At 38.5% G+C, this 26,470-nt stretch overlaps 1 protein-coding gene across 2 annotated transcripts in view; it reads left to right on the plus strand.

The window, feature by feature from the left end:
• The first annotated feature begins 7,890 nt into the window (after window positions 1-7,890).
• Window positions 7,891-26,470, plus strand: part of TUT4 (terminal uridylyl transferase 4) — a 35,727-nt gene continuing 17,147 nt past the window's right edge. For both annotated transcript variants that reach the window (XM_027683371.1, XM_027683372.1), the window contains exons 1-14: window positions 7,891-8,566; window positions 10,216-10,379; window positions 13,597-13,713; window positions 15,739-15,916; window positions 18,043-18,131; window positions 19,281-19,332; window positions 19,914-19,983; window positions 20,906-21,032; window positions 21,529-21,648; window positions 22,036-22,257; window positions 22,408-22,582; window positions 23,948-24,690; window positions 25,159-25,309; window positions 25,851-25,937. In XM_027683371.1, the coding sequence (XP_027539172.1) occupies window positions 8,005-8,566; window positions 10,216-10,379; window positions 13,597-13,713; window positions 15,739-15,916; window positions 18,043-18,131; window positions 19,281-19,332; window positions 19,914-19,983; window positions 20,906-21,032; window positions 21,529-21,648; window positions 22,036-22,257; window positions 22,408-22,582; window positions 23,948-24,690; window positions 25,159-25,309; window positions 25,851-25,937 (2,857 nt within the window). In that variant the 5' untranslated portion in view covers window positions 7,891-8,004. The remainder of the gene's footprint in view (window positions 8,567-10,215; window positions 10,380-13,596; window positions 13,714-15,738; window positions 15,917-18,042; window positions 18,132-19,280; window positions 19,333-19,913; window positions 19,984-20,905; window positions 21,033-21,528; window positions 21,649-22,035; window positions 22,258-22,407; window positions 22,583-23,947; window positions 24,691-25,158; window positions 25,310-25,850; window positions 25,938-26,470) is intronic.

Raw genomic sequence — 26,470 nt, forward strand, 5'->3', positions numbered from 1 at the left:
CGGCCTCGGCCCCGCGCCCGGGCAGGGGGGCCGCCGGGGGTCGCGGCGCGGGGGCCACCCCAAGGTCAGCGGGGGCCGGGGCCGCCCCCGGGGCGCATCCGGGCTGGGGCTGCTGCGTGCGGGTTGTTGTTCGCACGCCCTGTGCGATTAAATACGGCGGGGGGAGAGACCCCCGGGGCCCGCGGGGAAATGCCCCGTGTGGGGGCTGCCCTGGCCGGCCGTGCCCCCTCCACTCTCCGTGAATTATGATGTGACACCCAGGCATCTCTTCGCCGACGTGGTCGTGCTCTTTTGTTGGCTTATTTTATGTACAAATACAGCTGAACGACTTTGCCGCTTTTGCAATAGGTTGCGATTTGCCAGCTGGCTGAATGTGACATGTTACCTGAGGCCTCCTCGCTTTTAAGGGTGTTTCTGGGTATATCGGGGGAGGATGAGGTCGTAACATGCAGAGAAACAATATAATCGGATTTAGGCTAAGGTAGAGATTAGTACATTAAAAAGATAGTTGTATCTAAGTACGGATCTAATAATTTTTTTTGTATCCCTGCCACCTCCATGTCACTGAACAACGTGTCCTGGATTCAAGGGTCATTGCATTTGCTTGAAAATAGAGGATACGTGTTGTTTATGGGTTTGTTTGAGTTGTGCTTCCAGTTTCAGTAGGTGCTCTTTGGATAGTCTGACCCCAGATAGTTATGACATAATTATTTCCATGACAAGAAAAGTAAGCCAGCCATGGAAGTATGACTTAATTACAGTATCTGGCAGAAGGTGCTATATTAGGAGCAAGAGGTCTCTTTTGCAAACGCCAATTTTGCACTGAGCTTTTTTTAGTCATTTTTCTACTTAACTTTAGTGAAAATACCTTCATAAAATTAATTTTGGGATAAAATTGCAATTTCCCAGAACGTACATATTGGGATATGTTCCCAGAAGATAAACACGGAGGGATCATAAAGTTCCTTCTGTGTTCTGTTCTTGCACAGAGGACATCTGGGGCTTTTCTCTCCTACCTCAGCTTGCAGTGGAAAAGAAACTGCTGGATGCTGTGGAACACCTGCACAGTGCAGGGCATTTACCTGCTTCTTCCTCTGAAGGGAATTGCTGCTGTGGGGAGAAAGAAAGGGGAGCAGGATTTCCCTGTGTCCTACTTGAAAGCAAGATATCCCTGGGGAGATCCTGTAAAATGTCGTGTGGATCTGCTTGTCAGAGTGATGGCTTTGGATTGTGTGTTCATAGTGATGCCGTAAGGCAATTCAGAATTTTGCCCAGCTGAGAGTATATCCTGTTTTCTACTTTTAATGCTGGCTTTTGAAATTTTACAAAGCATTTCTACTAAATTAACTTTATTTTTGTCACTAGCTTAATGAAATAATGTCATACTGGTACTGACTTTTATTGAGAACTCACAGAAAGAAGGATCCTGCAATTTCTTAGTGGATTAATTCACACAATGGAAGCAATCTAGTGAAAGTCAACATTTCTGGTGCTTTTGGCACATTAGGAAGATTTTGTGTATTGTTTGATAAATTGTTTAACTTAGAAGTCCTAAAAACTAATTACCTAAATTTTGTAACAATGCACATGAATCTAATTTTTACTTTTTTTCTTTTCATCAGAAATACGTGCATACATGCAGATGTACTCATACTGTATCCTTGGTTCATAATTTTGATTCTAAGTTTTCAGCAAATCTTTGGAAAAAAACGATTTATGAGATGTTCTTAGATTTTTTTTTTTTTATTTCTGTTGATGTATGAAATACTTTTTTCAGCAAGAAGTTTGTGACTGGTATGAAGTAGTTCAAAGGCCATCCCTTCCTCAAGGATTCCAGTTGGGGTGAATGGATCATTATTGTTTAAATACGAGATCCGGATGCCACAAATACATACTGCTGTATTTTTATGTAGCATAAGCACCACATAAAGGGAGGTTAAGAGCAAGTTGGATAAATTGAGTTCAGTGTGTGGCTGCTCTTTAAGCCAGTTTCATGATCCGTTCAGGTCTCCGGAAGCCAGTTTAGCCTCTGAAAGGCTTTAAACCTGTGCATTGCTGTGCTGTGTTTTTCCAGCCTCCTCGGGGGCATTGGTGCAAATGTTGTGTGTGTTTGTTTTTAAAGTTGGAGCTACCTTGGAGCAGTTTCTGTTCTGATCACAGCATGTGTGTCACAGCATACGTGAGATTTGAGGCAGGTGCTGCCCCTCCTTTGGCTCCAGTGCTTGCTGCAGTAGGTTGTGAAGTAGACTATGACAGTAAAACCCAGTATCAGAACCAAAATGGACTAAAGAATGAGAAGCCTGTATGAAATGGAGAGGTAGGGAAGCTGTTGTAGCTTAGTTACACCGCTGGTGTGACAGAGGATGGCTTTCCCCAGTTTGGAATGGGAGTCAGCAGCAGTAGTAGGGTCAGAAAGTGTGTTCTTGGCATTGGGTGATGGTGACGTGCCTCTCTCTCACCTTCTCTGTGAGTCACCCTGTGCTGTAGGAAAAACAGTGTCAATGCAGAGAGAGTGATGTGTAACAAGCACATCCCTTACAGATCTCGCATCCAGCAGATTTTGCTCATTTCATAATTCAGTTGTGAGATATTTGCACCGACATAGTTACTAAGTTTTGTATCAAGCAAAGCCTTTCTTGTTACTTCAGTTACTCAGCAGTACTTTTCTAATTCAGATATCATGCTGTTACAATTGTATATATTTTTAATTATATATACACAATTGTTAATCTAGTGATCAATCCTTGGAAGTTTTCAGTCTTCCACGCTGTAAACACAGCATCAGTTTCCTACCGAGTTCTGTATTTTCACTGAGCCCAGAGTGCGTTTTGTTGCATCTCTGATTTGTGTGTTAAATTTTGTGTGCACTGTACTGGCTTTCTACTAGATAGATTTTGGGAGTATTATACTTACTAAGATAAATTCTATAGCTTGTAGTAACAGGGAGATCTGAAACGCTGTGTAGCACTTGTGTTTGTTACTAAGAATACCAATGGGTTTAGTGCTGGTGGAGCCTGAGGCGCTTTAGTGCCCAGTAATCTCTGGTAGTTTTACTTTTAAGTGCTTTGGAAAAATATCAAGAATCTATAATAGTTTGTACTAAGTTATGTCTTGTTCATCATAAAACAAACATAAATGTGTGATAACTTTTTTAAATTATTGACACAGAACATGGGAGAGGCTTAAATGGTTTGTAGAAGTTCTCAGACAGAAAAATAGGCCTAAGGCTGTAAACAGTCCAGAAAAGCTCCTCTTCCCCAGCATATTAGGGGTGTCTGTGGACAGTACCTGTGCTGCAATATGAACAGAGTGCAGAAGACAACCTTTCCTGTTGTTCCTGACTGGCTGTAACCTTTGTTTGCAGAATTTCCTTTTATTTTTGTGGAGGAAGTTCAGCTGGGCTATATTGGTAAAGAGGCGAGGGGGGCCCTGAGGTTAATCACCCCACTTACTGTGGGAAGGCTGACTGGGAGATTTGAGCTTAAGGACAATCATAATGGGGCAGATAAAAGCAGGCCTTGGATAAAATACACATCTCCCTATCTCAAAGGAGGGAATGTTTTATAGAAGGAGAGTGATAACACTTATGTTTGTAGTACTTTCACTGTTTATATTTAATTGAGTACTCCCTGGGGAAACAAAACTTGCAAGCCTGTTCTTTTCCTTCAGTTACTCTTCTTGTTACTTTTGGACCGTTCAGCCAGTTGGGACCACGTTTTAGAGCATATTTGAAGTAATGTCAGAAGATCATCGAGTTTGTGTGTGTTTTCTGGAACAATCCTGTCTCGGTAAAGGAGAGGAAGTTACATTTGTCCTAGGGAGTAGCTGCAAACCAGTCCATGGTTATGTTCCCCCAGCCCCAGCACGTCTCCTCTCTTTGCCCAAAGGGCTGAGAGTGAGACTGTGACAGGGGAGCACAAAAAACCAGGTACAGTCGGTTCTGCTCCTAATGAAATGATTAAGAAGAAATGCTTTGCAGAAGAGCAGCTCAGAATGCAAGAGCTCACAGTTTAACTCGGCTTATATTTTTGAAGAGACCCTGTTATGTCAAAGTTTGACCCAAAATGTGTGTGTTTGAGGGAGTTAAGTCCAGTGGAACAACTTGAGAGGAAGAAGTGGAAAGGTAAATGGGTAGAAATAGCTTCTCGAAAGTTTTTTGGCTGTTTTCCCCCCTGTTTGGAAGTAAGCCTCACACTGAGTTTTTGCAATTCAAATGTAGAATTTTCTAATGCTAGTCTGAGAGGTGGAGGAAAGAATTGAAACTGGCAGAAATGAAAGTGAAATGCTCTCACTCTTTTGTTTCGTGAGCTTAAAATTATTTCTAAGTGAAGCTAATTTTAAACATTTTTAATTCGGTTGCTCTAGGTATGTATAGATTTAATAATTTTCTAGAGCTTGAGGTCAGATAGTATCTTGTCTGACCTCAAGCTGTTGTATTTCAGCCAGATTATTTTTCAAAAAGAGCCAAGGGCTGGGCTAGAGTTCAGAGGAGTACCTGGCACTGTACTTTCAGAAAGCAAAGGAAACCAAGTCCCCTGTAACTCCGGGGTAGTGAATAAATGAAATATTCTGAGATGCTTTCAACAGGTTGATCACACCTCACTTTGCAGACCCAGGTGAAAAGCTCTGTTTTTGTTGCCAGCCTGTCTGGGAATAAAATTCTTCTTTGATTCCAGATCTGGCAGTTTGGTATGAGCCTGAGCCTGTGAACAAGATGTGCCATCCAGGTTTCTAGAAAGATGCCACCTCAGCACTGATTCACTCCACTCCAGTGTTTTGTTTCCAACTGTGTTATTTTTTTCAGAGGCACTCCTTTCCCTCTCCCTATTTCTCTCTCTCCCCTCTCTCATATGTGGATGGGCCAATATCTGACAGAGGAATCTTTTTGAGACCCTCTTGGGTTTAGGAGTGGTTTCTGTTTTGTTTCTCATGTTAAGTTTTATTAGTTGGTTTACTTTGCAGTTCTTCGTGAGATGGTAATTTGGCACTATTGAGTATGTTGCAGCAGTTGAAATTATTTTTTGTTTGCTAAATCATTTCAGCATTAAAGAGTAAAAGAAAAAAAAATGGAAAAGCAAAAAAAAATCCCCAAATTCAACAACATTATTATTGCTCTTGCATTTTGGATTCAGCATTTCATTGTGAAACTCTTACTTTTTTTTGGGGGGTACAAAATATTCTTGTCTTATGAGATGTCATGACCTCTCTTTATTCGTTTTTCTCAGGAATAAGGAATATGTCTGTGTTTTTTTTTTAACATTAGCTACTTACATTTGATTACACTCTCTTGATATGTAATATTATGACAGTACTCAATTTATTAGCTGGATTTTAGTTTTTACTAAGTTTCCTTAGTTGTTTTTTCCCATCACATTTGTACATTTGATTAAAGATTATATATTCTCTTTGAATATATAACTGTGTATTTTGTTGAATGAATGAGATCAAATAATTTGAATAATTTTTGTGGATTTTTTAAAAAAACCTTCTTTCCAAATATGACTCCAACAACTTGACACATACAAAAAGCAGAGCAAACCGAGGCCCCACTTTTCCTGCAATGCCGGAGTTCCATGGCAGCTTTGATGTGGAAGTGGTGCCAACAGGAGTTGTCCCCACCCTGCGAGTTGTTTGTTATTACCGGCCGTGCTCCTCCTTCTCCCGGTGCCAGCTTTATGTTAGGCTGGATTGGGGTTCCGGTTTGGTTCCCTGCAGAAGGCACAGGGAAGGAAGGAGCAGCCCGAGGAGCTGGGAGTGAGTAGCCGGGTTGGAGAAAGGGTGTCACTGCTCCGGTCGGGTCGGTGCCGCCCCGCGCTGGAGCGGCCTCGGTGTGTGAGGGGGATGTGGGGTCAGAAACGAACCAGAAATGAAGCGGAATTGATGTGTGTGTTGGGGGGGACCTTTTTTGTTGGTTTGGGTGTTTTTTCCCCTTCTTGAGGCTGAACAAGTGAAACATAAGAAATAGTTTAGCATTTGAAAAGTCCTACTCAGCTTTCTCTTTGGTTACATTAAAAGACCCAAACGCACAGTAGAGTGTGAAGACAGCACCATCCTGTCCAGAGGTGTAACACTGGCCATCCGTAGAGCAGATGGAGCTCAGGCACTGGAGGAATCCAAGTTTAGCCAACCTGGGGGACTCTGGGCTCTCCTCACACTCTGGGGCTTGAGCAGCGCTGGGCCAGGTGGGCAGGATCCTGCTGCTGTTTGACGGGAATTGCTGTGGGAAAGACAGGCTACAGTCCAGAGGCAAATACTGGTTAATCTTCTTGATTTTTGATCCAGAAGTACGAGCCAGGTGCAGTCAGTGTTTAATAGGAAATAGCTGTAATATTAACTAAATGTGTTTCTGAGATAAAATACTTAGCCATTGGAACAAATTTAAGAATACAGATTACTTTTTTCTTTTTCAGGTTTTTTATTTTGCTAAAGACTGTGGTGCTCATATCAGCTTCAGGAAAATTCTTGTGGGTTTTGTTCGTTTCTTTGCTTTTCATTTTTGAAAGATAATATGTATTTTCAATTATCTCAGTAGAGACTTTAGATAACCATTTTAGTACGTGTTTTGTGTCCTGAAGTATTTTCTGATTTGTGTCTCTTTAATGTGAGAGAGAGGTAGTAACTATATTATATAGCCTGAAAAAAAGTTACTCTCTTTTATACTGATAATATTCAGAAAGGTGGGGGTTTTTTTGTGTGTGTGTGTTGTTTTTTTTTTGTTTGTTTTAAGCAGACATTTTAGTCTGATCCTTCCTTCTGGTTCTTATTATTAAAGTACAAAAGTACGTTGTGATACTTTTAATAGTTGTGATTCATAGACTTTTCTATTATTCCTTTTCTTCACTGAATTATGAGCTACTTGTTTTGATGGATTCTCTAAAACCCGGATGTTCCCATGGATCATTCATTTACCTCCCAGATATGAGCTGGATAGGAAAGAGAGAAACTCTGCACTTGCTATAGTTTTACAAAATTTATTTTCTTTTATGTCTAATACTTCATTCTCATAATTTTTTAATTGCTATCTCAAGGTTATTTATAACAAAATCTAATTTCTTGTTACAGATTCTCCCCCTTTGTTTTCTATATTAATAAGAGTAATTCCTTACAAACAGACCTACTTACTCATAACTTCCCATTGGAAACACAGCCTTTGAGCTGTGGCCAACATAAAGCTCAGATGATTATACACCACCTAAAGCTCTGAGGTTTACATGAGTAAAGTTAATCTGCAGCTAAACAAAATATTTACTATTTGTGGGGTTTCTTTGCTAAGCAAAATCTCATTTAATTGTTGGCAGTTAACTTAAATGAGAGCTGTATGTGTCAAAGGTTTGCTGAGTATCTGTGGGTGCAGGTGATCAGTCAGGTTTATTATTAATGCTTTGCATTATATCTCTAAATGCTTTTTGAAATCAGTTAATAAAATGGAGCTTGCTTGCTGAAAACAGAATTAGTTTTCTCTAGTGGCTAATTTGAGCTGCGTATTTATTGAGTGGGATTTTTTAGATGTGTTAATTTTTTTTTATTTTTTTCCAGTGTAGTTGCAGACATCTTGGTTCTTGTTTTTGTTCAGAAAGTCAGAAATAGGAAGGAAAGAAAAAAGAAAACTGTTGGCACGTTTATCACAGTGTTTTTTACAGTGTTCTACCATCTTTCATTTCTTAATATCCCCTCCTTTTTTAAATACAAATCAAGATGATCAACATTTTCATGAGTTTTACTTTAGTACCCAATGTATTATGAAAATTCACTTATGCCTGGGGGGGAATATGCTTCCTATAATAATTTGTAGTTACACTTTCCCTTAGAGAAGTTTATTTAATGTGCTGTCTACATAGAGCTTTAATTTTTTTCCTTCAATTTAAAAATGTCTTCTCATTATTTCCTCAGTAGACAATCAGCTACGATCCTTGCCTGCACAGAGGATTTAAAACCAACTGCAAATTGCTGAAGAATTGCACTTCAAGTGGTCTCAAGAGACAGGAGAAGCAGGTCTTCACTATAATGGAAGAGGCCAAGAGCTCAAAGAATGGAAATCATGACCCAAGGAAGTCTGTCCGTCTTGTCTGTGAGGAAGGCAAACCTGTCAAAGTTACAATTAATCAAAATTACAAACATAATAGGAATGACAAATCTGTGAAGGATGTTGGGAGAAGTTCTCCAAGTGGGAATAGCAGCAAAAAAAGTAAACAAAATGATGTTTGTTCTGAAAAACAAGGGGAAAATAAATCATGCAAAGTAAATAGTTGTATTCCCGGAACTAAAGATATGGGATCAAACGTTCAGGATCGAAGTCATGGAAAAGCAAAAAAATTTTCTAATTTATCATCAGCAATGGAAAACCTGAAACAGGCAAAAGCCCAACCAGTGGGAGAAAACGCTCCAGGCTCCCATGTTTCAGGGAATGGGGTCGGAATGGAAAGCTTAACAGCTACACAGAAAGGGAAACTGGTGCTGGAAAATCCACTGGGAGTTCCTACTTTGAAGGCTGGTGTTGATCAGACTGGTGATCCTGGTAAGGCTGCTGCAGATCAGAGGAAAATGGAACATAAGCCTGATGACTTCAGTGAGTATTATTTAACACTGCTTTATTCCATTTTCTTCTGGTGCGTTTGTGAACAGGCTGAAAAGGGCTTTGAAATATTTCTGTTGGAATATTTTCTTCACACAGAGAAAGTTGCTGGTTGCATTTAGAGAGAACATACTGTTAATACAAGCATTTTGCTGGGAGAACAAGAGATTATGATAATAGCTGTCCTTTCTTCTTGTGCCTGAGACCTAAACATCTTTGTAAGCTACTTAGTGTGTGTGGGTTTCAGGCAATTTTGTGAACATAGTGCCTTATGAAGGGGGAACCCTTCATAATATCATTGCTACTTAGGGAAATGCCAGCTATTACTGCTTTTCAGAGGGGAAAAATCAGTAAGAAAAGTTCTTTATCATAAGTAGGGGAAAAATACTTATTTTTTCTGTGACTGTTGTGCTCTTTTGCTTACTAAAAATGTTGAAAATAGGTTTTGGCAGATGGCTTTTTGATTTAGGAAGCTCTGGAATATGTATCATCCATCAGCAGTTACTCTTATGAGCATGCAAGTCTTATACATATTTTTTAATGTCAAAATTAAATATATTGATCAGGCTTTGTCTCATCAGGTTAATTCCATAGTTCAGGATTTGTCACACTCTTTTAGAATGCATTTTTCATGTCTAATATGCCATAACAGTACAGACCTTCTGTTTGAAGTATTTCCCACAAGTACAGGCAATTTTGTGAATATTGCCTGTACAGCAGTTGCTTGTATGGAAATAGCAGGAAAATAGTATTTTTTTAGCTGTCTTAATAAAATTTAACAGGAAAAACAGGTTGAAGCGGCAGCATCCTGTGATCAGTCAGCTGTTTGTAGACCACCAGCATCATATACTGTGGGAACCATCTGTCACTGAGAAACCAGGACTTGGAAACTTATTCAGTTTTGATTCCTCGCTGGTCTGGGGGCACAGATCTCATGTGAAAGGAAAGAAAAAAGAACAAAGCACAAATAGCCGTCACTTTTGCTTATGCAAAAACGACAGGAGTAATTTGATGTAGATGTTTGTGCAGATTAGTGGCCTATGACCAATCCATAGGCATCTGGAGGAACTGGCCCTTGGGAGCTGACCTGTGTTTGGGAGCAGCAGCGTTCCAGAGCTGTGGGTGGTGAGGTGTCACGGTGTGTTCAGGTGCAGCTCCAGCAGCTTCCAAATTGAGGGCCTGAAATGCCTGATGATTGACTCTGTAAGGTCATATGGGTGAATGGCTTTAGGGCAGTTCTGTGACTTATTCCCTTAAAATGTGCTGTGTAAAATAATTTTATGCCTTATATTTCTTACGTCTGTTACAGTAGGGCGTCAGGGTCTTGCGTACTCTGTTCTGCATGACAAAAAAAAGCCCCTTTCTTGCCCTAATAAGAGACTGTGAAGTTATGACTGAGACACAAAATTAAACTACCATTTTTTAAATGCTTTTTGATAGCACTCTCAGTAGCAGACTAGTCTCTGAAGTCTCTCTAAAATACTGGTTAACATACTGGAAAGATTCTAACATTTAAGGTGATTTTGGCCAGCCTTTGGAAAAAAAAACTGGAATGTAGCTCTAATTTGTGTTTGGCTCTTATCTAATTTTCACTTTTCCTCTCTGTGAGTTATTCTGAAGAAAGTAACTGTTTCTTTCTCTAGGTAAAATCAAGAATTCTGAATCAACAAAAGAACATACTTTGGAAGCAGATTATTTAGAAACCACTGCTGTTCTTGATGAATCCAATCTGACAGTTGAACAGCAACTGGGATTGAAACAAGCTGAGGAACGGCTGGAAAGAGATTATATCTCCCGACTTGAAAAAGTAGGTTGGGTTATTTATCAGATAAAGAAGAAAATGTGTGTCCTCTCTCATTATCATCACCATGTTTTGGTTGGGTGGTATTTCTACTACAGTCTCCTTTTCTTCTTAATAATGAATCACTTTATGGACTAAGATTTATCCCTGGTAGTTGACTGGTCAGTCGTTGTGGCTGATGATATGGATTGGAAACTTCTGGCTCCTTTTGTGGTACATGTAGCCTTTGTAGAACAGGATTTTTTAACTCTGCAGACCTAAAGGTTTCCAGTTCCATTATTTACATAAGATTTTCTGGAAAGTCTGGTTCCCTGGAAGCTCAGAATGCAGGATTGAGAAGAACTTTGTGCTCTCTTTGGTATATCAGCCTCTCCCCAGGCCCATATTGGGGATGGGTGCTTACAAATCTTCATCTAAACTGCTCTTAATAGTATCCCCAGTGAAACAATGTCCAAGTCAGTGTGGGCAACCCTGAAGTTTTTCTAAATGTCTAATTCAGGTGTGTCTTTTAGTGTTTTAATCCCTCTTATGTTGTCCTAGGTAAATAACCATGAGTTTGTTACTTCTTTTTCACATCACCTGCACATTGGAAGATCCTTACCATACTTCCAGTCTACCCTTCTTTATACTGTCTTTTTTCACTGATCTTGGGGGTTTTTAGTGGTTCATTCTTATTGCTTTTCTGCAGACACCCATTGTGTAACTGGTATCTAAACTGGACCTGCCATTTCAGCTGAAGTCTTACATGTAGAGAGGAAAGCTGACTGCATCTGTCTGAAATACGGCATTTTTGTTTAGCATCTTTGCTTTTTTTAGCAGCAATAGGATGTTGACTTGTAGTTTGACTAGCAATGGTCCCCACAGCCTTTGCTTCAGAAATGCTCCATCAGGTGTTCCCAGCCCTGGATTTTTTGCACTTGGCAATACCTAAGGAGAACGATACTTTGCTGTGGTATTATTTAGTGGCAGCTTATTTATTCCATTCCTCTAATTTGTTGTAGTTATTGAATTTCTTCTTATTTTACATCTTCTGTATCCCCTCCCAAGTTTGTGGCTTTCACATTTGTAGTCAGCACACCCTCTTTTGCATTTCCCAAGTCTTCAAAAAGGTGTGGATATTTCTGACCCCACAAGGACTCCTGCTGAAAAATTCTTGGCACATGCTTTTAGGTGTGTGTGCTCTGAGGACAGTTCTCTGAGCAGTTTTGCTGCCTCTTTACTGTTCTTTATTTAGATAGTATTTATGGTCTCCTTTGGAGAGTGATACTGTGACAAGTGACGAAAACTTTGTAAAATTCTAGATACAACATCTACTGCTGCTTCTTCAAGCACTTTTAAAAAAAACCAACCCTAAGTTTGGGTTAATGCAATTTGTTTGGAGCAGATCAGGTTGTCGCCTTTGTCCCTGTGTGCTTTTTAATAATTTATTGCAGTATTTTTCTGAATGCTAATTCTGACTGGTCTGTAATTCCTTGGCTCATCTTCTTTAGCCTTTTAAAGATATTCATAAGTTTCTCTTTGCTTGTGATCTGGAACCTTCCCATTCTCTGTGAGTTCTTTAAAATACAACTGGTTCTGTTATAGATTAGCTCCTTGAATTATCCAAGGACAAATTTCATGAGGCCTGGCTTATTTGGATGCATCTATCTTACACGGGTAGTAACTTTTTTGTCTTGCTGTTTTGAGCTCTTGCCCCTTTCATAGCAGTTAAGCATAACTAGAGAATTAAAAAAGTCTTTACAATAAAGGCAAAATAAAAGTTGTTACATGATTCAGCCTTTCTGGCAACATCTATTGACATAATACAGCAGATCAATATTGTAAAGAAATACACAGATTTTTAAGATACTTTTATTGCTGATACTCATTTTATTGTAGAAGTGTGGTAAAATATTACTGAACTACTTCAGTCATCGAGTATCAAATGTGTGAATCTTCCCAGCTAGCCAAGTGTAACTGTCTATCAGTTGTTTTCCGAATGCATGTTTAATTTCATCTTACTGAGTATCTGCCTCATAGAAAATAAGGATAAAGAGACTTACTAAGTAAAGCACAATGACAATATTTTTATACGTTGATATTTACTCTGCATTTGGAGAGCATCAGACTTTTTTTTTTTCCCCGAAAGCAAAAGGTCAAACTCATTAAGTGAAAAAACCTGCCCAAATTTAACAGTGGTTTAGGTTTCCATATGGTGAGTCAAAATTTGTTTAACTGACCTGTGGTCCACCTTAGTGTCTTAAAGTGGTGTTCTCTGTTCGTTCATTGTTATGTCACTGCTTAAACATCTGTTGTTCTCAGTATACTTTTTGGTTTTGGTAAATACAGATGTATTAGAACTCAGGTGAAAATGTAAAGTAGGGTTAGAAAATACAAGTGCAGGATGAGACAGGTGAAGTGAGGTATTTGCAAACAACGCCTCCCCTTTTCTGCCTTTTAGTCTAGTAGATCTTAATGGTTTCCTGGCTGAATAAACTCCACAGCGTCCTCTCTTGGACTCTCTGAGAACAGTGATTTCCCTTCTTCCCCATCCTCTCCAGAGGATTGGCTGCTTCTGGCAGACTCAGGTCTCCCCAGTGGCCATTCTCCATTTGTACTCCACCTCTCCCAGCCTGTCTGTACAAAAAGGTGCTTGTTCTGCATGTTTCTCCAATTCTGGGCATCCCAGATTATTCATCAGAGATCACACCTTCTTCAGTGTCATTAGTGAGTGGTCATGTTCCTCCTCACTCCCTTTTTCATGGGACAAAACCTGCAGCCCTTGCACAGAGTGCTGGGGATGTGCTGCCAAACCCCACCACCAGCTGTCAGCACACAAAGAGTAGGTAACATGAGGAATACTTGCTGTCTTCTCATCACAGAAAGGAGGGTAAATGCTGGGATTTATTAAATCCTGTTATTGTCAGCCTGAGCTGTCAAGGGAATGGTTTACTGGCCTTTAGGTCAGCCTTAGAAAGCATAAAGTCTTCAATCTTAATCATCCCTCACTGAAATGTCCTGAGAAGTATCATATTTTAGTCATCTCACTTCCTTTCCTTTCTTTCCCCACTTGCCATACACGTAAAAATCCCATTTCTGCCATTTTTTTCTTTAAGATTACTGAATGTTTGCAAAGCACCTTGACTTTAAAAGTATTACATGCAGTTTATTATTCAAAGTATTGAGTTTTTCAGGCACTGTTGGGAGAAACATTTTCTTTTAATCTCTGGCCCTTTTTCCTCAGCGCTCCCCAGAATACACCAACTGTCAGTATCTATGCAAGCTCTGCTTAGTTCACATTGAAAACATCCAGGGAGCTCACAAGCATATTAAAGAAAAACGGCATAAGAAAAATATAATGGTAAGTTAAAGAAAATTCGGGCTATTTTTTCTTTTTTCTTTTTTTTTTTTCTTTAAAAATAGATTTTTCATTATGTGGTTTGTTTTCTTTGGTCATGTTCATTTAGGTGAAAGTTTGTGTGCTGAGCAGAGATGCACAAATTTCTGTTTTCTGTTTGAGAGGAAGGGCTTGATGATCTGTCCAAGCAGAGAGGAAAGAACATTTTTGGTCACTGCTTCTGAATTAGTGTCTCTGAGTAGTGGGCAGTTCATCATACTTTTAGTAGCAGAATGCAAGGTAGCTTAAGTGAGAAATATATATATTATATAGAAATAGAATTAGTTTTTCTGTTTTTTTTCAAAAAATAATGTCATTGGTCATAGGATCTCCAGGGACTAGAGGTGGGGTTGGGAATGTTGGTTTTTTTGGTTTTTTTACTTAGTCTGACTTGTGAAGTTTAGTAGTTACAGGATGGAGGGAGACAGTTCCCGAGTCACTCATCATCTGCTTGGGTTTATAAATGTGTTTAATATGAAAAGCAGTTCTAAGGTTTACAAAAAGAAAAGCAATTTCTTTATCAGAAACCATGATGGTGTGGTTTGCTCAAAAGAACTGTTACATTCATGAAATCCAATAAAAGGGCCCAGATTTTCCTGCCAACCCATTTTTGTAAGTGCTGATGAAGAGCTACAAATTCCCCAGTGTGTTGGGTTTTGTGATTTAAATGGTTAAAATTAGTCTTCCTACAACCATTCCCCAAATTTCAGTCAAATTACTTTCTTTTGTTCCTGTGTATTTCTTACCATACTTCTGTTTGCTATTAATGCTCTAATTCCATAATTTGTGCAAGTCATAACCTGGAAAACTCTGGATGCCATAAATCCATTACATCTCAGAAAGGATCCTTTTCGTATTCAATGATACTGGTAAAGGATTCTGGTTCTCCTACTGTCATGGAAAAAAGAATGAACCAGCCCCATGTTTGATATAAAAACACTTTCTTACCATGCTTTTCATCTGGACATGGAGATGAGAATTGAGGAATGAGGTTTCTGTGCTGCTGAATGGAATGCTGGGGCACAGGGAGCAGTTTCAGTGTTTAACACTTGTCTCCAAATGGCTTTATGTCCCTGCCACATTATAGTGATACATATGTAACTGTCTGAATGTTACTTCATAAAATACACTATGTACAGCTCTAGGAGATACAAGACTATCAAATAAGATCAGCAGCAGCTGTGGTTTCCCAACTCAGGAAAAATCCTAAAGTAGTGATGTAAAAAAAACTTTTAAAATTGCCCATATTGTTTCTTATGCTAAATCTGTTCAAATGAGAACAGAAGAGTTGAGAGATGCAGCCTAGAACTAAGCAAACATTTTCATACTGTACTGTGTTTTCTTAGTGCTTTGTGTTATGGTTATTATTTATTTCTCTTGTCAATCACATTTCATTTAGTTGGTGAATTTATGAAACAAGAGGTTGTTGTACTTAGTCCCAAATGACTTGATGAATCTGACACGTTCTTGCTGTTGGATTAGATGCACTAAACCCAGTGCTTTCTGGCACCAGCTGTTTAAGCAGCAATGGGACTGAACTTATAAAAATTCCTTGGAGCTAGGAATACTTTTCCTCCCTCTGATACCTTTCCTTCAAGTACAATCCACTCTCAAGAAATCCGTGTGATTTCTGCAGCTCAGTTACTTTTCTTATATGGCAACAATTACAGCTTTTTATTTTCTTGGATGAATCCTGTTTCAGAACTGTCAGAAAATGTGGCTCAGGAATGGAATACAGCAGATTTCCTCCCCACTTGCCAGCTGTGAAACACCACTCTCTATTTTAGACCCTGAGCATCTGCTGCCATTCCTGTGAGCCACACTGTTGGATTTGTTAGGCTGGGCAGAGCTCCTGCCTTTGGTCAGGACACCATGTAAATAGGAGAACACAAACAGGGAACAGTATGTTCTGATATCATACAATAGCATGAGATAACCTTTTTTCCTTCAAATATTAGTTATTACTTTTATTATCCAATAATTATACAGGAAAAGCAAGAGGAAAATGAGCTGCGGGCCCTCCCACCCCCCTCTTCTGCACAGTTGGCTGCTCTGAGTTTTACCCTCATCGAGGCAGCACACGAACAAGGCATCTCAGATGAGGACTTCAGAATTCGTCAAGAGATTGTAAATGAGATGGAGAAAATTATTCAACAGCCCTTACCAGGTATTCAGTGTTCTTCCTTTCCTTTAGGTGACAATTTTTCTTTATTTTTACATAGATTTTGATACTTTCATTAATGGTGAATCAATGCATTTGGGGCTTAATTATCTTGATATTATACACTATTAATATATGCAGTTGATTTTAAAGGAATTAAAAAACATACAAAAAGAGGAAAATATGATTGTGCTTATTTGTCCTTTTCTCTGATATGTGTTCATTGAAGCTATTGATCTTCTTCAGAGTGGTGAGATCATACAAAAAGAAGATAATATTTGACATTTACTTCTTTGCATTGATTTCCCATCATCTGCTGTTAACAGACTGGGACTTTGAGAGCAGATTTTGGAGCTGTGGTGATGTTGACATTATGCTAACAGAGGTTTGGTGTTTAGTTCATCTGAACAGAAGAAAATATTAATCTCATTGCCAAAAAAAGTTTTCAGACTTCTTATTTCATTTATATTGAAACTGGATGTTATTCTCTACTGTCCTTTGATTTTATAAATACCTTCTTTTTTCCCTTTACTCTATAAAAATACAGCAGTAAGAAAGATTTTGTTAGCTGCAGGATAATCAACTTTAATTTTAAGTGCTCTGTTAAATATTTTCTTGAATATAAGGTGCTGAATAGAACAGGGGGTTGTAGGGTGGAGCTTTGCTGATCTGTTTGCTCTGTAGATGTGGCTTCTGGTGCAAACTTCTGTTCTGACATGCTGTTGAGTTTCCCACTGATAGTATATTAGGATAAGACAAAGCTTTTTTACATTTTAACATAAGTACTCAGGAAAAACTATTATTTTATTGTTACTTGTCTGTCTGACTTGTTTGGACTGACGAGCTTCTGTGGAGGTGTAGGAGTACTGGAAGGGGAGTCTGTAATAGTAAAAGACAGTTTGTTGTTCTCCTTTACAGAGCCAGCTATATTTTAGTGAATATGTTTTCCTAAGTTGTAAATTGGGAAAAACTGAATAAATACACAGTGTAGAAAACATGGAATGCTCTGGCATGATTTTCTCTCGAGTTCACATTAGAGCTATGCAAAAATTGTTACTACTATGAAAAGCTCTTGTAAATAATTTCAAATCATTATTATTAACCATGCAGACATTCGTTTTGAGAGGACTGGTTTCTAAGTAGTGAAAAATAGGTTTGTTTGAAGCTATGTATGTGTAAGATTTATTTTCTCTGTTAAGAATAATTTTCTGATTGAGAGGATTTGGTCAAAACACACATAAAGGTCCTAAGAAAAAATACAAGAAACCCCTTGTGCTGTGAGGCTGACTGAACACTGGCACAGGTTGCCTGGAAAGATTGCAGATTCAACATCCTTGGAAGATTTTCAAAACCCAACTGGACACATTTGTGGGCAACCTGCTCTAGGTGACCCTGCTTGAACAGGTGTTGGATTTGGGAGGGATTGAGAACAGTCTCAGTTTTCAGCTGTTTTAAATATGTGAGACCCTAATAGATATTACAGGAAAGTTTTCATCTCCAAAAATTGTATCATGAAGTGGGATAAATTATTGTTTATGGAGTGGAATGACATTGCTTATATTATTCCTGAATAGGTACTTCCTAATTAGTTCAGATTTGTTCTGCACCTTTGTAGGTAACTGTATTAACTCCAAACTCACTGAATGGGTCCTGGACTCTGTCTGGGATTACACTGAAGTTATGTTTTATGTGCATGGTACATAGTTGTGCATAGGAACTTGCTGATGAGATGAACAGATTGGTTCATCAGAGAATTTTAGAATTGACTGAGTGCTGCAGAAGAATCGAGCTAGAGTTAACAGAAGCTTTTACAAAAAATCCTACACTGAGACAGGGACAGTTATTACTGTTTCATATGTGGTTTTATATTAAAAACAAACAGAACTATTGCAAAAATACCTTTAAAACAGCTTGGAAACTGTTGGACATGTAATTGCACTGTTTGAATGATTTGTTTTCCTGTGATGCTGTGTCATGGAAATGACTGACCTTCCCAGGGCAGAGAAAGGGGTTCAGTGTTCATTAATCTGGGAGTGCCACTTGTGAGCTGCAGTATCGAAAGCAAAGTATGCATCTTCCACTAAAGAAAAATGTATTTACTAGCTGTTAAATAATTGTTTCTCTCTCTGCAGACTGCTCCCTGAGGATGTATGGCTCCTGTTTAACCAGATTCGCTTTTAAGACCAGCGATGTGAACATTGATATCAAATTCCCCCCTAAGGTGTGTAGATATTATCTTGTATTAACTAAGACTGTTTTTTAGATCAAGGTCATCAACATTTATTTCAACTCCATTCCCTTTATCTTCTCTTGGGGCATCACAAAGCATCTAATCTTTGATTTGGTGTCAGCTGTGCTATGGATAATTCTTGGGTTGTTTTTTTCTGGACAATCTTATGCTAGCCTTTTTCTAAATTTTTGAATAAGCATTGAAGCAATGTGAAAATAGTTGACTCTGGATAAATGTGCTTTCATGTGCTCGTGATTCAGACTGTAAAATCTTGTAGGCATTGATTTTTCCCCCCCTTTTAAAGTTGGGGCTAGAAATGACATTTTTTCCTTTTATGGTTTAGTCACTTGCAATTAAATACCACATCCCAATTTACAGGTTACAGTAGAAAATTCCTGCAGACCAGTATTATTTACCTTTAAATATTGAAGCTGTTGGTTCATGTTTAGTATGTGATATTAGCAGCATGTTCTGGTTAGAGGCACAGCTACTGAACTTGCCCTTTTTTTGACTGTACATGTTACAGTGAAATTCCAGGTACCTGTTTGGGGTCGTACTTAAGGCGTTTTGAAATGATCCTGCAGTCAGGAAGCAGAACTGAGCCCTTTTTCAAACAGTTGCATGTGGAGTGTGCCATGTCACTTTTTTGCAAAAGCTCAAAGGTGGTGCTAATTTTTAGCCTTTCTTTGATCTATTTATGCTTATCTTTGAAAAGCCACTTAAGTTGATATCTGGGGAGAAAAGAAAACAAGCTTAAAAATCATAACCTTTAAAAACCCTTGGGAAGGCACTGACATTAAAGTCTGTGTTGTTGTGCATTTCTAGTGGCATATGTTGACATTGAAATAGTTGAATATATGGCAAGTGTTTTGTTTTAACTTTATAGAGTCTGTTAATACAAACTGGAACAGAAGTGTTGACTAGAAAAGATGTAGGCTGGTAAAAAGCTGGCTGATATGTTTATTAGTACCTGTTTTCATGGTGCAGACAGATACAATCTATTTTTTCGTTAATACTGACACCTGATTGCACTTTTATGAAAGAACATAGAGTTACTAATTGTGCCACCCAAGTAGTTTTAAATAAAGTGTAAAATAAAATAGATTAGTCTGAATAATGGAACCTGCTCTGATTTTGTAGATGAGTCAGCCAGATGTTCTGATCCAGGTGCTTGAGATCTTGAAGAACAGTGGTGAGTTTTTAGTTGCATCTCATTTCTATTTAACATTCCATCTGCTGCTTAGATGTTTTTATGTTAAATTTTTCTGTAAACTTAAAAAGGTGGATTAGTTTTCAAGCAAAGTGTCTGAGCTGTTTTTATGAATGTGATTTTTATTAATACCAGTGCTTGTGCGACTGAGATGAGAAGCTGCAGCAAGAGAATGGCAGCCCAGTTAGTCCAGTTCAGATTGCCAGAAGTTATGGCAGTAGGCAATAGTGTTAGATACCAGATAAAAAACTTTTTGTAGTGTTTAACTTTTTGTAGAAGAAATTTTCAGCAGTAAACTCAAAAGCTGCTTTCCACTTGCATGTGAACATGAGTGAGAATTTTTACAAGCCTTCTGGAACTTGTAACCTCATTGTTCTGTCAGGAACACAGCCTGGCTGTTTGATACTGGTGCTGAGCATCAAAAGTAACCAGAAAATATTGCTTACTGGTTAGCTATGCAGCACTTCTGAAAAATCGTGGTATAAATATAATAGTTTGAAAAACAGAATTGGGAAAATTGTAAAAAACTTTGAAGCAAAATGTTGTTTTTTCTCCTTGCTTAGCTGTCTACTCAGATGTGGAGTCAGATTTTCATGCCAAAGTTCCTGTTGTCTTTTGCAAAGATGTTAAAAGGTATGTGTCACTGAAAAGGAGTGTTAAGGAGATACCAGTTTCTACTCTGCTCCTTACAGCAGCTGTTGCCTGCACTGCTGACAAGAACTGTAACATTGAGCTGACATTGCTGTTAAAAGGGAATTGCTCATACCTGAAAATGTAATCTAGAAAGAAAGCTACCTTTATTTTTGTGCTCCATAAAACTCAGTTGTAGGAGTCTGAAAATATGTGTTCTACTTTGAGTTAACTAGGGGAAAAGCGGAATGGTTTTCAGTTGTTATTTAAAATTGCTGCCAGCAGTTTAAGCCAAGGCTTTAAAAACATTTTATAAGATCCACATTGCCAGAAAGGACACATCATCTGACAGTTTCAGTAAATTCCTAAGAAGCAGCAACCTCCAAAATGAAACAGGATTGCTTGACTGGCTGGAGGTACTGGCTGAAACTCTGGGGAAGTAAAGGCAACAAGAGTGGACACATCTTTTCCTGTGTTTGTAAGAGGATAGAAATAATTATTCTGAGAAGCAAAAAGAAAGTTTTTAAAGAGCTGTTTTGTGGACTTAACCAACTCTTAATATGGAGCAAATCTGGAGTATTAATTTATTTATTTGTTTCAGTGTTTGGAATGTAGACAGTATACTTGAAGGTTGAATTGTGGAAGATAGCACAGTTAAGTAATGGCAGGACTTAGAGCAAATTCTTAATGCTGTTTTATATTTTTAGCTATAATGAACTTCTGTAAGTTCTAAATGAGTTAATAGTAAAGAAAATGTAATTATGTTCTGTAGCTTTTGTTTCAAAAATTCAGGTTCTTACATAGGGAGACACTGACTCATGTTTTTGTTATGGTGGGTGTGATGCCCCACCTTCCCCTGTGCCCCAGGCATCATCTGTATCCACAGAGTGATAACCCTTTATATGTTTTATGTTTGTAATTCCAGTGGTTTGACATGTAAAGTAAGTGCTAGGAATGATGTGGCTTGCCTTACAACTGACCTGCTGGCTGCACTTGGAAAACTGGAGCCTGTGCTTATTCCCTTGGTTTTGGCTTTCCGCTACTGGGCTAGAGTAAGTTATTTAATTATCCTCAGTGCTTATAATGGTCATTTCTTCTCTTTAAGTACTGCATACAATGCAATGTATAAATCAGATGAATATGTGTAAGTATAATGTATAAGTCACATGAATATGTTTGTAGGAAATACTTGATGCCACTAGTTCACCCCATCTCCCTACGAGAGGTGCTGCCTCACAGCAACACATACCTGATAGCTGGAATTAGAAGCATGACAGAAATTAGAAGCATAAATATGTCCCACAATCACAAAATGTGGTGTATCTGAAGAAAATAATGTATAATAAAATAGTATAACTTAAGGGACTGTATGACTTCCTGTAGTTTGTATTTTGTCTGTGTGTGGCGTGGCATGGCGACTGCAGTTCTTGAGAGACAGGATTTTCTGTTTCACTCTGTTTCTCACATTTCTTTAGTGTCCTTTTATAATAGATCATAAATTAAAATGCTGGTTTTACATCAGAGATGTAATTATTTCTTCTCTTACAGCTCTGCCACATTGACTGTCAGGCTGAAGGTGGCATTCCCTCATATTCCTTTGCCTTAATGGTGATATTTTTTCTTCAACAAAGAAAACCACGTATTTTACCATCCTATTTGGGCAATTGGGTAAGTGATTTGCTGATATAGTGACCTTATTGTTAAATTGTTGACATCATCTCTGTGTTCTGCAAGCTCATAAAATGTACAGAATTTGATTGCCAAAGAAAATTGTAAATAAAATGCATTGGTAATTAATCCTCACAAAGATGATGCTTGATGATTCTGAAGACTTTTTTAAAAAGGCAATTGCTGTAGCCTCTGCAATTGTGTCATGCTGTATTTTAGACAAAAGGCAATTATTTTCTTTTTTAGTTTTCTGAATTTATTCCTCTGACACCGGTTACTCTTGAGGGGTATAAATACCACATTTTTGTCAGTGTTACCTTTGGTGAAAACGTTTGGTTGTATGTATTACATACAGTCTTGTTTCAGAGCCACTTTAATTGTTGTTAGATTGAAGGTTTTGATTCCAAGAGGCCAGATGACCACCAGCTGAAGGGTGTAGAAGATGATGAGTTTGTAAGGTGGGAGTACAAACCCCCAACAAACGGTGCAGCAAAAAACTCAGTTGGAGCAGAAAGTAAAGCTAAAGTTGAACAACAAAAAGGTGGTGGCAAGAAGGCAACAAGCTCAGAAGTGGACAACCAAAGTAATGGAAAGGAGAAACACGGGATTGTAAGTCATGGCTTTATTTCACTGAAAAACATTTGCTACCTCTTATCCCTGTTTTTTCATCTTTAAACATTGATATTGGGTGAAACTAGGGAAAAAAAGGGGAATATTAATTTCTTATTGAAGCTGAGCATTCTTGTCCGTGTTTTTCAGTCTCTCTTAGCACTCAAAACCCCTCACCAAGTTTCGCTGGGGCAACTGTGGTTGGAACTTTTGAAGTTTTACACACTGGAATTTGCTTTGGAGGAATATGTCATCAGCATACGGGTACAGGAGCTCTTAACCAGAGAGAATAAAAACTGGCCTAAAAGGCGAATAGCCATTGAAGGTAGGATCATCCATTCTACTTCTGTATTCATCCTGCATTACCTTCTGTATGTACCTAACACTTAGCAGTCTGTTTCAAGAAGTCTGGACAATAAGGTTTTTTTTTAATATATATTCTGTCAGCTACTTAGTCTGTTTAAAGACAAGTTTTCCCTGTTAAAAAAAGAGGGCAAGTCACAGAGCAATGCATGGCATTCTGAATTGGCCTTAAGAATAGAGAAATTGGTTATTTGAGGAAGGTTAAGAAACCATGTAAGGTGGTACTTTTATAAAGCATAAATAACGACTTTTGAACACTTTCTAGAGATGTTGCTGAAGTGGCTTATCTGTAACACTTGAGGCGATGGAGAGGACAAAGAGAATCATACAGACAGAGAATGAGGTACTAAAGGTGCATTGAAGGATGAGTCAATAAGGTACAAGAAGAGTGAGAAGGAAAACTAAAACAGAAAAACAAGCAAGGAATTGTTGAGGCGTATGTTGAGTAGTGGGTCTTGAGATCACTCCTGTGACTTTAATTTCCTCTCCTAATTCTTTTCTTCAATTGCTTTTAGTTAGAGTTTAGTGAAATTAGAGTAGTGTTTGTTCAGCATGTGGGATGTAAATGACAGGACAAGTAATTGAGGAAGAAACAGGAAATAATTTCAAAAAAACCCAGATTACATTCTGGTTCTGACACCTGTTGTTGTTGGTCTCTTCGTGTTGTTTTTGTTTGCTTTATGGTTTTTAATTTTTCATTTTTGACTTTTTAATGTTAAGTTTGTAGCTGAAGTTATGAAGTAACAGAATCTCAGTTTGGTACTATCTTCCCAGGCAAACTTATAGCAGCTGTGCAGGTGCTCTTTTTGCTTGGAAAACATGTTTGATCTAGAAATCACTAGGAAGGACTAAGAATGAAACGTGGTGAGGTTGGTTCCTGTAATCCTTATAACTTTAATGTTACTCTTAGACAAATTAATTTCTGAAGGGAAACGCAAATCCTTCTTCAGTGGACTAAGAAAGGTTCTAGCAGGCCTGTTTTTATTTTGTCTTCGTATGTTCATTTTAATTTCTAGTCTAGAAATTGCTCATACTATAATGGTACAATATACCCTTGGTTTTCTTTTAAAATAACATTATTTAGAATGGTTTATGATAGTCAGCCATTCATGGCTGCACATGAGTGTGTTTTGTATGGAAGGATTCTAAAAAAAAACTTGTGGGCCTCACATTCTCTTAAATATATCCAAAATAGTTCTGTTTTGTTCTTTATATGCAGTTTTGTTCTTTTTAACTGCTATATAATAATTTAGGGATTTCAGCTACTTTGTGAAATATAGAAGTTTAAGATTACTAATGAAAATTTTCTTTTTTCTTTTCTTCCTAGATCCTTTTGCACTTAAGAGGAATGTTGCACGAAGTCTAAATAGCCAGATGGTATTTGAGTACATCCTGGAGAGATTTAGGACAGCATATAAATATTTTGCATGTCCACAAGGTAAAGATGGGATTAAATCCAAGCCAGATACCAAGAAAAAGGAAAAAGGGAAAATTAATAATAAGAAATCTACAAGATCTGAAGAGCCTGTAGCAAACTGTTGCCTTCCACAAGAGGAAAATGTTGTAGATAAACAAAATATAGGAAGTGGATGTAACATACCAGAGAATGAAGTTGAATGTAATCAAGTGGTAGAAGCTGTAGCCAAAAGTTGTACTTCCAAGGACACGGACTCTTTGCTCCTTCCAACATTGGACTCTAGTTACGATGAAGACAAAGAAGAAGCTTTATCCCTTATTTCTAACGAATGCTGTGAATTAAAGCAAAAATCACCAGAAGAGAGGGATGATGTAGAAATCTCAGCTTGTGTAACTGCAGGTGAGCTCAGCCCCCACTGTAACTGCAGTGAACATCAGCCTGAGGACACCACCTCGAGCAATGACTTCTCTGACGCCGAGAGCAGGCAGAGCTCGGGCCCGGAGGCGTCTCCGCAGGCGAAGTGCACTGGCACACCAGCTACCTCGCCCCTCTGCACAGCAGGGGGGGAACCCCAGGATCTCAAAGATGAAGGCAGACTCTCCACAGAAGAAATGCATTATGTGTTTGATAAGTTTATTTTTACTTCAGGAAAGGTAAGCAGTGCTGGCCGTGGGGCAGGGGGCCGTGTCTTTTAAATGACTCAGACTGTGGGTGGGTGGATGGCAGGAGGGTTGTTTCAGTCTGTGTTGGGAATGGCTCTTGTAGAGAACCTGTTATTCAGGACTGCAAAACACCAACCTATGCCCCATTTGGACTAGATGGTCTGTTGCCCCCATCTTATGCAAAGTTTTTTGGTTTACACACACACAGATTCTGGAGTTTATTTTTTTATTGTTTTGTGGGTTATTTTTCCCTTTCCTTTCCTACTTAATTGTAGAATTTCCAGGTGCTTTTATGCACTGTGAGATCTAAATGCAGCCTACTGAGAGGTGTTCTATTCTTTCCAGAGGCTCTGTTGTTGTTCATATGTTAAATGTTCTTGGTTGCTTGGAATTGTTAGGTCTGCTGAACTATCTTAGAAGTAAAGAATTGCATTTGTGCGCTTCTGTTTTCCCCAAAAGCCACCAACTATAGTATGCAGCATCTGCAAACGGGATGGACATTCCAAAAATGACTGCCCAGAGGATTTCAAGAAAATTGATCTAAAACCACTACCACCAATGACAGACAGATTTCGGGAAATACTTGATATAGTGTGTAAAAGATGTTTTGGTAAGTTGAAAAACTGTTTGTACTCCACTGTATGCTGTGATCTGTAACCTGGAAAAGTTAAAAACTGTATGGCTAAATTATTTATTTAAAATTATTTATAATTCAGTAGGGAGAAGCTCTTCCAGATGCCCTAGTCTGATCAGTATTTTACTTTTCATATAATTCCTGACTGTGATACCTTGTAACAGATTTGAAAAACTAATGTTATGTGGGATTTTTCACAGGATCTGCGAAAGTTATTGGTTTTTGTGCTTGTTCAAATTCTGTGGTGTCTTTTGGGAAAAGGCCCTTTTGGGTGCTGTGGTGGTTAACCTTGGCTGGATACCAGGTGCCCACCAGGCCACTCTGTGTTTGAATAACTGCAGTAAAATCAGATGTCTTGCAATAAACCCCTGAAGACTCTAATGACATAAAAAGAAAAACACACATTTAAGCAAAATAAACATAACAGAAAAAAATCCCAATATTTTAATTAGCTGAAAGAGACTTTAGAGGTAGCTGAGTTTCACATCTGACTGTGTTTTAACTTGTTTTTACTTAGATGAATTATCCCCTCCTTTATCTGAGCAACAGAACAGAGAACAAATACTGGCAAGTTTGGAAAGATTCATTCGAAAAGAGTACAATGGTATGTAACAGTAGGTAGTGATTCTTGGTAATGCTTTCTTCAGTCATGGTGTCCAGAACATGAAGATGTGATTATCTCATTTTATTTTCCTTGCTTTAAGCAGTGGCATCTCTTTTCCCTCTGTATGGAAAGCTATCTTGCAGACTTGACACTGAACATCCCTTCATGCTGTTCCATGGAAATGTCCCCAGAGTGGAGGAAGAGCTGCCAGAGTAGTAATGCAGACACAGGACTGTTGCAGTCAGGAAAAAAAGAAAGTTTGGTTGAGTTTAGTGCTAGCTTTGGTCGTGGGCTGTTGTTGCTTAGTCACCAGTGTTTAAGTGTCTCAGAACTCTTAATGAGTTTATCTTCACATCTCTTTTATAAAACAGGCAAAGGTGTCTTGCTACAGTGATGGCAGCCAAAGCACAGAGATGCAAAGTGATTTTTTTATAGGTGGTGTAAAACAGTGCTAGAGCCACGTACCAAACCCAGGTGTTCTGAATTCCAGTCCAGGGAAGGCCATCCACTCTGTGTATTTGGCCTGTCATCAA

This window comes from Neopelma chrysocephalum, unplaced genomic scaffold (assembly GCF_003984885.1).
Source record: "Neopelma chrysocephalum unplaced genomic scaffold, ASM398488v2 Primary Assembly neopelma1_64, whole genome shotgun sequence".
Classification (NCBI taxonomy): Eukaryota; Metazoa; Chordata; class Aves; order Passeriformes; family Pipridae; genus Neopelma; species Neopelma chrysocephalum.